This window comes from Natrix helvetica (genome assembly GCF_964273705.1).
Source record: "Natrix helvetica genome assembly, chromosome: 8".
Taxonomy (NCBI): domain Eukaryota; kingdom Metazoa; phylum Chordata; class Lepidosauria; order Squamata; family Natricidae; genus Natrix; species Natrix helvetica.
Genome location: NC_138559.1, coordinates 28,025,654 through 28,036,825, shown reverse-complemented (window position 1 = coordinate 28,036,825; position 11,172 = coordinate 28,025,654). Strand labels below are relative to the sequence as shown.

The 11,172-nt window shown below is 50.6% G+C and overlaps 1 protein-coding gene across 1 annotated transcript; it reads left to right on the top strand.

The window, feature by feature from the left end:
* The first annotated feature begins 24 nt into the window (after positions 1-24).
* Positions 25-10,366, top strand: VPS11 (VPS11 core subunit of CORVET and HOPS complexes). Its single transcript, XM_081960539.1, has 16 exons — positions 25-209; positions 305-451; positions 837-972; positions 1,320-1,483; positions 1,601-1,848; positions 2,423-2,624; positions 2,900-3,051; positions 3,587-3,773; positions 4,327-4,470; positions 4,657-4,845; positions 5,276-5,437; positions 5,528-5,667; positions 5,779-5,981; positions 6,893-7,064; positions 7,368-7,590; positions 7,679-10,366. Exons 1-16 carry the CDS (start codon positions 72-74, stop codon positions 7,841-7,843), a joined length of 2,772 nt encoding a protein of 923 aa, XP_081816665.1. The 5' UTR covers positions 25-71; the 3' UTR covers positions 7,844-10,366.
* Positions 10,367-11,172: the final 806 nt, after the last annotated feature.

Genomic DNA, 11,172 nt, shown 5'->3' with positions numbered 1-11,172 from the left:
GCGGGTCTGCGGAAGTAGCCGTCCGTCAGCCCCCCACGCCGAGCCCCTCCCCCCGTCCCATCTCCGCCAAGATGGCCGCCTACCTGCAGTGGCGGCGCTTCGCCTTCTTCGACCGGGAGCCGCTGACGGACTGCGGCGGGACCCCGGTGCTGCTCCCTCCGGGCATCGTGGTCTGCGACTCGGGCAGAGGCAGCCTGGTCTTCGGGGATATCCTTCCGCGGCCGCGTCGTGCAGGGTGGGCGGGCGGGGGAGGCGGGCGGCGCCGGGCGCCCTTCCGTGGAGGCCCCTTAACCGCAGCCCACATTGGGAAGGGCAGATCTGGTTCCTGCCGCGTTCCCTGGAGCTGAGCAGCTTCCAGGCCTACAAGCTGCGGGTGACGCACCTCTTCCAGCTGAAGCAGCACAGCATCCTGGTGTCGGTGGGCGAGGAGGAGGAAGGGCTGAACCCCCTGGTGAGCTGGAGGTGGAGGTGGCGGGAGCGGAGCCAGAACCTGAAACCTGCTTTCCCGCAGGTGCCGCTTGTTCCGTTTTCGATCTCTGCGCCGGTGAAGAGATTTCCTTTTGGAACCTCTTGACTTCATGCGCTTGACTTGATAGGAAGCTGTTCCACCTCTAAAATCCTCTGGGCACTTTTCTGTTGCCCTAACAGAAGCAAGGTCTATTATCCTGGCTCCAGAAAGTGTAAAAAGACCAGCCACTATTAAACAACTAGGATGCCGTTAAAAGGAGGTGTTATACGTGCAAAATATGCAAGCCAAGAAACCTCATGCAAAACTTACCAGTCCAAACATGGGTGCAAGGTAGTTTCCCTAACAATCTCTTTCTGATTATTTGTAGGTCAAAGTCTGGAATTTAGAGAAACGTGACAGTGGGACACCCCAGTGCACCAGGATTTTTCCTGCAATACCAGGCAACAAACTCACACTGGTATCCTGTCTCACCGTCCATGAAAATCTGAACTTCATGGCTATTGGTAACTAGATAACGCTATCGCGTATTCCAAACATTAATTGGAAAGTGAACTTGGAAGAGAAACGCTTGGGGAGGCTGTCTACCCTTTTTATTAAAATCTGACATAGGTTACAATTAAAAGTTGTACATGGAGGCCCTGAAGACTATCCCTAAACATCAGCTGGTGCAAAATGCAGCAGTGCGGGCTACCTTGCTTACCAGTTTGTTTCTGGGTCTAATTCCAGGCGCTGGTGTCGCGTTTAAAGGCCTACATAGTATGGAACAGGTCACCCGAGGGCCCCATTCAGCTTAGAAGAAGAAGTGGATAACGTTTCTGATCCCTGGATCCTGTTTCCTTCTTTCTCATAGGCTTTGTGGATGGGAGTGTGGTGCTTATCAAGGGGGACATTACAAGGGATCGGCATAGTAAAACTCAAGTCCTACAGGAAGGAGGCCACCCAGTTACTGGGCTTGTGTTTCGCCAATCAAGCAAAACAACTCATCTGTTTGTGGCTACCACTGAGAAAATTCAGGTAGGCTGTTGATCTTCGGGGCAGTGAGGATGTGGCAGAACTCGGGTTTGACGCACTCTTGGCCTGATTGGATTTCTGTCCTCACTGCTACCATTTTCCTTCTCTTTGGCTTTGCAGTGTTACACACTCTTGATGAAGGACTGCCCACTGCTGGAACTGGACATGCGTGGCTGTGGACTGCGCTGCTCCACTCTCAGTGATCCCTCTCAGGACCTCCAGTTTATAGTGGCAGGAGATGAATGTGTATATCTCTACCAGCCAGATGAGCGGGGGCCTTGCTTTGCCTTTGAGGGTCAAAAGCTGATTGTCCACTGGTATCGAGGCTATCTGATCATCGTGTCGAAGGACTGGAAAGTATCTCCCAAGTAAGTTTGTTTTATTGCTGGTATGGGGCTTTGGACAGTTAGATGAAACGCCTCTAAATACAGGTGTGTTTCTGAACATTCCTAACTGTGGTAGTAATTTGCACTTCTAATGAACATTCTTGTCCTTCATTTCTCCACGTGTAGCTGAACAGTTCAGCTTTGCTTTCCAGATTGTGTTGGAACTCTTCATTTTCTGAGAGTTGCAAATAAGTGATGGGGAATATAATTTCCACTAGGTACCTTAAAGTATATGACTGATTTTGGAAATACTCAGTTTTCAGTAAGATTTAAGGTATCAGAGTGTATGAAATTATTTGATGGTTGTATCTACACTTAGACGTATAGAACAGCCTACTGTCTCTGCTGAATGCATCGCTCCCTTTTTCAAAGAGTGCAGCCTCTTGTTGGCGTTACTCTTTGGAAGTGTGCAGGCAAGTGGCCTATGGCTAAGATTGCAGCTAGGGCTGCTGTGAATTCTTCCTTTATTGAGGACACAAAAACGAGCTCATGGTCTCTGCATTTTAGGGAGTTTCTGGTTAAGCTTGTCTTCCGCTCTTCCCCTTCTCTGCTCCAGATCTGAGTTTACTGGCGGAGATCCACAAAACTCTGACAAGCAGATCCTGAATATTTATGACCTGGGCAACAAGTTCATTGCCTACAGCTCTGTGTTTGATGATGTGGTGGACGTCCTGGCAGAGTGGGGATGCCTGTATGTGTTGACGAGGGATGGGAAACTCCATGTGCTGCAGGAGAAGGATACGCAGACCAAACTGGAGGCAAGAGATCCTTCTTTGCTTTTTCTGGAGCTCACCGGGGCAGAGATAGAGGAGCTCTTGGGCAAGTAGCTGCAGCACAGGCCCTGATCTGGGGGGGGGGGGGGGGGAGATGTTTTAACGCCTGCCCATTGCAGAATTCTTTCCACACCAACATCCGTACAAGGCTCTGAGGAGGCGGATGGACTTGACAGTCTAAATGCAAACTGCTGGAGAGAGCAGCTTTGGCTACAACCTCTGCTTGGAACCTTTCTTGAACCACAACTTCCTTTTAACAGATGCTCTTCAAGAAGAACCTTTTTGAAATGGCCATCAACCTGGCTAAAAGTCATCACCTGGACAGTGATGGGTTGTCTGAGATCTTTCGCCAATATGGAGATCACCTGTACAACAAGGGCAACCATGATGGTGCAATTCAACAATACCTCCGGTGGGTAACATTAAAGAATTAGGTGCAGATTTGGCCTCCCTCCCTCATGGGGCTTGACATCGATGATGAGGCTTTTCCTTTAGTTACCATCCAATTAGTTTGCATCTTCCTGCACGCTTCTCTTGCTGTCATGTTAAGAGGGGGGTTCACAAGGTGGCAAATCTGTCCAAATGGGGACTGCAAATAGATCTTTCCAGTGAGCATCAAAGTCCTGTGATAGCTCAGAATGAAAGCTGGATGGGTCCTGGCTAGTGAGAGTATTCTTCCTCCTTTAATAAATGGAATGACTGCCTAGGATATAAACAAATAGCGGGAGTTTGGAGATCTACGGCGTGCATCAGGGTGGGAGTATCTTTAGCGGGGTGTTCTTGAGAGGATGAAGCCTTTTATTAATGTCTGCTTCCTTTCTTCCCTCTGTTCCCCAAATGAGCCTTTCCTTTCTTCCACTGCAGTGGTGCCAGTAGTTGTAGCTGCTCACTTGTTTGTGACCTCTATCGTTTAATCTCAGCAACTGGGACTTCTGTTCTTTTCTTAGCACTATTGGGAAACTGGAGCCTTCTTATGTCATCCGGAAGTTCCTGGACGCTCAGCGGATACACAACCTGACCTCCTACTTGCAGATGCTCCACTTGCAATCGCTGGCCAATGCAGACCACACCACCCTGCTGCTGAACTGCTATACCAAGCTGAAGGACATCTCCAAGCTGGAGGAGTTCATCAAGGTGATGGGGCGAAAGCGCCTCCATGCTTTTCCTTCTAGGCACCAAATGGCCCTTCTCTAAGAAATGCTTCCCTGGATGGAAGTCCCTTACTTGTACGGGCGTCTCTTCTGGCAGGGAGGCTTATGCTTATCAGTTTCAGATGGACTGGTTGTGTTGATGTTCTTTACATGAAGTCTTCTGAAATATTTAGTCTTCTCTGCCAGAGTTGCCAGATGTGCTAGGGTTTTCTTGTGCAAGTGTAGAAAACTTGTGAAATGAGATGCATCCTCCCTCTGGTGAGCATCTCCCTTCAGTCCCGGAATGAGGAAACTTTGGAAAACTTGCCTTTGCAAGGGAAGGAACAACAGTTATTTTCTCCCTTCAGCTGATGGGATGACTAAAGTAGAGTTCTCTTTCGGAAAGGTTGGCTCTTTCTGGGTCTAACTTTGAAGAGGGTGAGCAGCGAAGGCCTTCCTCCTCCTCTGCAGTCTACTTGGCTCCAGGTGTTTGGGCATCAGGGAGTCCGGAAGGCTTAGCTGGCTCAGTCTGACCATTCTCTTCGTTCTTTCTGAAGACCAGTGAGAGCGAGGTGCACTTTGACGTGGAGACAGCTATCAAGGTACTTCGCCAGGCAGGCTGTTATTCACACGCCGTGTACCTGGCTGAGAAGCACAAGCACCACGAGTGGTACCTGAAGATTCAGCTAGAAGATATCAAGGTGAGGCCTGGCTGGTTGCTTCTGGACTTCTCATTTGGCAGCCAAGGATGTTATATGCTAGGAAGGAGGGGAAATGAGGAACGTAAGCCTGTTCTGAAATTGGCTCAACCTGGAGAAGCCTGACCACCAGCATAAGAAAAACCACAGGTAAACCTTTTCTCGTCGCCTGCTTCCTTGGTCTTGCAGAACTTTCAGGAGGCCCAGCGTTATATCGGCAAGCTTCCCTTCGAGCAGGCTGAGAGTAACATGAAGCGCTATGGCAAGATCCTCATGCATCACATCCCCAATGAAACCACTGAACTGCTGAAGATACTCTGCACAGACTACCGGCCAATGAACGAGCAGGAGGCTTCTGGCCTGCTGGCAGAGCGGAGGGTATGGGCTGAGGCCTGTGGGAGGGAGGAGTGGCAGGCTGAAATGGGATTTGGGCCACAATGCCAGTCGCCCGAGGGATGGGGCTGAAGGGTCGAGCCCAACATCATCAAAGGCTTTAAAATGACATGGAACCAGATCCAGGGGTCGGTGGTGCTGATTTGTGTATAGCCCGGGAGAAGGCAAGGGACTTGACCAAGTGGGAAGGGGCAGGAAAATCTCAGAGTCGTCTTGGTGCCGTTGTCCACTAGAGCAATTCTATTCTCCCTCCTCTCGTTTCATTGCGATGCTTCCTGGGGCTCCCACTGTGCCTGGTGGAGGCTCCTTGTGGGGATTTGTTGGTGTTCTGGGAGGCAGAGGGCTCTGCTTGAGAGTCTAGGGAAATGTTTGCTCTCTCCCTTCTGCTCCCCCTCCCGACTGTTTCATGGTGTAGGCAAATCCTGATGAATTCATTCCCATCTTTGCTAACAACCCCCGGGAGTTGAAGGCATTCTTGGAACACATGTCTGCCGTTCAGCCGGACTCTAAGCAGGGTGTATATGACACCCTGCTGGAGCTCCGTCTCCAGAACTGGGCCCACGAACAGGATCCGCAGGTACGTCTTGGGAGATGGCCCAATGCACCTAGTCATGGAAGGCCCCGGAGTCTGTCTGGTGTCCAAGCGTGTCCTCTTGGGTCTCCCCAGGTCAAAGAGAAGCTTCACAATGAAACCATTCTCCTGCTGAAGAGTGGGAAGTTCCAGGATGTCTTTGACAAGGCCTTGGTCTTGTGCCAGATGCATAACTTCCAGGATGGGATCCTTTACCTCTACGAGCAGCACAAGCTGTGAGTGCAGACGAGCGAGTCCTTTGTTCCTTGGGAAGGGGAAAGAAGGCCGGCCGGTTTCAAACCTTCCGGCTCTTCATCAACTCCCCCCCTCCCCTCCTTTCTCTCCAGTTTCCAGCAGATCATGCATTACCACATGCAGAATGGGCAGTACCGGAAGGTGGTGGAGGTTTGCGAGCTGTACGGGGAACAAGAGGCCTGTCTTTGGGAACAAGCACTTGGCTACTTCGCCCACAAGGAGGAGGACTGCAAGGAGTACATGGCGGCTGTGCTCGCACGCATCGAAACCAAGAACCTCATGCCGCCTTTGCTGGGTGAGGCCAGGCTCTGCCTTTGGGGTCAGGGTGCCGAGAGCAAGTGGTGAGCTGCTCCCCGGCGTCTTCCCAGCCAGACAAGGTGCAGTTAGCCTGGCCCGCCCACCCTGGGTGCGGGGATTTAGTCCTCCTTGTCTTCATCTTGGAGGATTCTCACAAGTGGGCAGCCCTGGCCTTGTACTGCAGCCCCTGCTCCCTCGCTTCTTCCATGCTGGATTCAAAACCTCTGCCCCACTGCCAGCCTGTGACTAGGGGTGGGAAAATACTTCGTTGGGTTTTAAAATAGAAGAAAGGGGTATTTTAGTGATTTAATCCATTTGGTAACAGTCTTCCTCTCTTCCAAAAGCTGGGAGCCCCTCTCCTTATGCACAGGCAGGCAGGCAGAGGCTGCAGGAAATGAGAAGCGGGAAAGGCACCTAATCCAGTTCTTACGATGTTTGGGGGGGTGGTTTATATGCTATTTTTTATGTTATTCTTGTTGCTTCTGAACTGATTTTGACAATACAGGAAGAGCTAAGTTTATTTTTGGAGGGGTTGCTGAAACGGCTGAAACTGGCCGGGCAGCAACACACACAATAGCACTTAGACTTCTCTATCGCGCCTAGTGTTTCACAGCACTCTGGGGGGGTTTACAGTGTAAGCATTATTTACATCTTGCCCCCAACAGCCTCGGTCCCCATTTCACTGGCCTGGGAAGGATGGAAGGCTGAGTCAACCGGGAGCCCGTGAGGGTCACACTCCAGGCCGTGGGCAAAGTTTGCCTGCAATGCGATGCTTCTATCCACTGCCACCGGGGCTCCTGCAATCCCCCTGTTGCGTGTTTTGGCTCAGATCAGTATTGTGGAAGAAGCGGTACAGGATTGCATCTGCACCCCTGTCCTCTCATGTCCTGATGGGCATCTCTTTTCTAGTTGTTCAAACTTTGGCTCACAATTCCACGGCCACCCTGTCAGTCATTAAGGATTATCTCATCAGCAAATTGCAGAGACAAAGTTGCCAGACGGAGCAGGATGAACAAAAGATCCAGAAATACCGGGAGGAGACCAAGCGGATCCGCCAGGATATTGAAGAACTGAAGACAAGGTAGCTATAGAACCTGCTGCTGAATCTGCCCCAGAGTCCGCAGATTCCGTCCTGATTCTGTCCGTTGCCCTGTTCTGTGGGTGACGTGGTGTAGAAACGGAAGTGCTTAAACTCTTCGGAAAAGTTGAGCAGAAATTCCTTTGTAAGGCTGCTGCTTTTGTCTTCCCTCCACCGGGTGGGAGGGAATGCAGGCAGTGGCCTCGTCCAGGGCTTAGAGCGGTCAAATGGAAGTTGGGGCTGTAGCAGCGTTGGGTGGCGGGTGCAAAGGAGGCGCCCCGGGGTTGATGACCTTTTTTCCTCTAGTCCCAAAATATTCCAGAAGACAAAGTGCAGCATCTGCACGAGTGCTCTGGAGCTGCCCTCGGTGCACTTCCTGTGCGGCCATTCCTTCCATCAGCACTGCTTTGAGAGCTACTCTGAGAGTGGTTCGGAGTGTCCCACGTGCCTTCCTGAAAACCGGAAAGTCATGGACATGATCCGTGCCCAAGAGCAGAAACGAGACCTGCATGACCAGTTCCAACACCAGGTGGGTCCTTGGGCGGGCTCTGGAGCTTTCAAACAGGCTCAAATATTTTACTCCCTGCCCAACGTCCTTTTCTTTTGGCCTCCGGCAGCTGAAATATTCCAACGACAGCTTCTCTGTGGTTGCTGATTATTTTGGCCGTGGGGTTTTCAACAAGCTCACCCTCATCACAGACCTTCCTCCAAGCAAATCGGCCGCAGCACTCGAGGCCAGCTTGCAACGGGACCTGCTTGTCAAGACAAAGAGGAGCACCTAGGAGTCCCTTCATGCAGATGTGTTCACTTTGTGGAACTGGGAAAAGACAGCGTCCCATTCAGCACAAACGCCGTGCCAGGCAGAGGCGGGCAGGGATGAAAGGCGGCTTGGTTGGAGGGACATTAAGCTCTCACTTGCTTCTCTCGGCTCTTCCTCCTCCTCCTCCTCTCCTGGAACTTTGCTCTTCCCCCAGATAAGGGCCAGGCCAGGCCGGAGAGGGGAGCCCAGCCGGGGCTTTGTCTCTGGGCCCTGTCTGGCCACTGGCTCTTGGGAGGGGCCTAGGAAAACCTCCAGCCAGGCCTGCCAGAGCCACAACAGCAGCCTCAGCCGCTGCCTCTGAGAGGAAGAACTGGTGTGACTGCTTGACTGACTAAAGGGCGTTGCTTCCACCTGCCTCCGGGCCTTCTTTCATGCGGGCCAAATGAGGCGAGGGTCCCGTGGCTGGAGCCTGCTTGGGGAGGGGGGGGGCATCCGGGAAATCTCTCTGTGGCAAAGGTGTGCTTTCCCAGTGATCCCACATGTGCTCTCATGTTGAGCTTATAGTCAGTCACTCAACCCTGGAAAATTGCCACACTCGAATCACTTTACTGAACAGTGAGGCACAAACAGGCCTGTAGAATACATGGAGACTCGGTTAATTTAAAATAACAGCACACTTTACTGATTACAAAGTATATCTCTTTATGTGTATGCGCGCGCACGCACACATACACTGATTTAGGTGACATTTTTTTCTATTGGTTCTCAAACAACCTGGTTCCTTCTCAGCTGCTTTCCCTGGGTGAGCTTTTCCTGGCTTTTGTTCATGGTGGCCCAGACCTACTCTCACACATTCCTTCCCTGGCATCGAATTAAACAGCAGATGCCACAAAATGCCCCCCCCCCCAATTAATCAACCAACTCTGAGCATTACAGGTTTTTGTATGTATCCTTGCCAGTAGGTTTGTTGTCTAGTTGGCATGGAGGTACAATATTTTAAGAAAACATTTAACACATTGAAGATTGAGGAGATTAATACAAAGGAAAATAATAGAAATGTTTGAACAATTTCCCTTCCTGGCATCCCAAATTGGATAACTAAGCTGTGATCCAAGAGCTGATCTTGGGAGCGGAATGGGGCAACTCGCTGCTGCCAACTTACCATGGGACAATTTAACAATTCAATTTAATTTAACATAATTTAAAAATTATTTTTGTCATTCACATTTTGTCTCCTTTTGCATCCTTTAATTATTCTATTCCACCATTTTTTGGATATTAGCGTAACTCTTGTCCCATGGCGAGTGGGCCAGAATGAGTTGTCTTAGAAACCCTGAAACAATTCTACAAAGACTGTCATTGTAACTGCTGCAGGGCGTCTAGGCATTGTCCCAGGAGGATTTTGGAGAGAATGTAGGTTTTCCTGACTTGGCTTCTGAGAAACAAGGGAGGAATAGTGCTAGCCTTGCTTTGGGTCCAGATTCACCTGTAGATTAAGCCAAGAGAGAAAAAAGGAGAAGAGGGACTGGGGCACCTTTGGTTTAATGTCACTTGGCATAACTTTGGAGTCTCTGGGAGCAGCCTTGAATTTGGCAATGTCTGTTCTTATTTCTGCTAAGAAATTCTGGACATCTAATCAATGCATCCTCAGATTTAATGGTGAACACCAGAGTGCATGGGAAACCAAACAGGATTCCATAGGGACCATATCCAGCTGATCTAGCGGTGGAGTTTCTAATGCTCCTAGACTGGTTGGCAGAGTCTGCCGTGCATGTGGGGTATTGGAGACAAGTTTCCTTATTCCCATTTGCGAGGCAAAGGCTTCAAAGAGTTGAGTAATGAGATGTGCCCCTGTCTGTTGCAATCTGGAATGGCGGGCTGCAGTGACAAGACTTGTGTATTCAACAACTTTGCAAGGGGCATCTCCAATTTTATTGCAAATGGAGGGGGCTACCACACATTCAGAAAAACCCTCGATGTAATCCAGGAAAATTATGTCTCACGCACCAAGCTATCTTTGCGCATAGAATGGAAGTTGCAACTTACTTCCTGTTTGGAACTTGGCATTCCAGGCAATTAACAACAACGTGCTGATTTCGTTGCCACTGACTGGACCACATTACAACTAGGCGTGCTTTCACCAAGATTTTCTTTTCTCATTGGCCACGTGCAAATTCAAATAATAATCTGCTTCTGTTCCCCAAGTTAGTTTCCCCTGCTAAGACGTGCCTGTTAAGCAATCTCTAGTTCTACCTATTGTGTGCTATAAGAATTTGGCAGTCTCAAACTTTACATCTCTGGTAGAAACAGCAACAACACAGGAGGTATTTTGGGTCCCATCTTCCCACCATGAAGCCCCACCAGTAAACCAGATTTCCTTGCCTGATAGAGAAGCTGAAGGTTTTAGACAGTCCAACCCAAAATTCATGCTGTGTTTTGTTCAAGAATGAAGGCAAAATAAATTCTCTAGCCTGTAAATTTTCCCATCTGATGTCAAGACTGGGCTCAAGGGGGTTATTAAAGGGGTTTACTGGTTTATTTAGAATACTTTCCTAAGTTGCAAAGAGCCTCTGTGATCTCTGTTTCAACAGCCTTTGGTTCGACAAGGCTATTTGTGGGGGTTACGAGGGGCTGGTGATCTTTGGCCATAATGGGCTTGGTTGAAACAGTGCCCCCCACCCCCAGTCAAAGGCAAGGGAGGCTGCAATGGAGATTTCCTTAGACAAAGAAAAGTCTTAAGACAAGATGTTTCCCTTCAGCATCTAACCGACCTTGCCTAGGATCATTGGGGGTTAAACCTGAAAGACAATTGCTCACGTCTTCGGGTTCTTTCAAATGTTTTCCCAGACCCAACCCAGGTGTTTTATCTGCCACAGCAATTGACGGGGGGGGGGGGGGGCGGGGAGCGGGCTGCCCGAGGCGGCACTTTCCTCAGAATCCGAGATCTGGGCTTCCTCTTCCCTCTTCATAGCTGGGACTGAAACTTTCAGTTCCTGCGGCTTCCCCTCCGTTTCCCGCCTCCCTTGAAAGATTCCTTTCTCCTTCAGCTGCTCCCCCAAGGCCCCTCGCATCTCTCTCTGCCCTCGGCTGCTCCACGGGTCCCTCTTGCCTTCCCGCCGTTCTTCCCCTCAGCGTTCGCCACGGCTTCTCACGAATCTCTTCCCAAAGGGGATGAGTCTCACGGGACGCCCCCACGGAAGGTGCGGGAGGTCAGCCACCGTCCCAGCCACCAAGCGCCCCCGATGGCCCCGTCAGGCCCACTTGGGTCAAGTCTCGCTCTCGGGGGCTGCTGGAGGCGGAGGCGACGTCGCCCCCAGGCCCGGCCCCCACCCGGCCCCCACCGGCCACGGA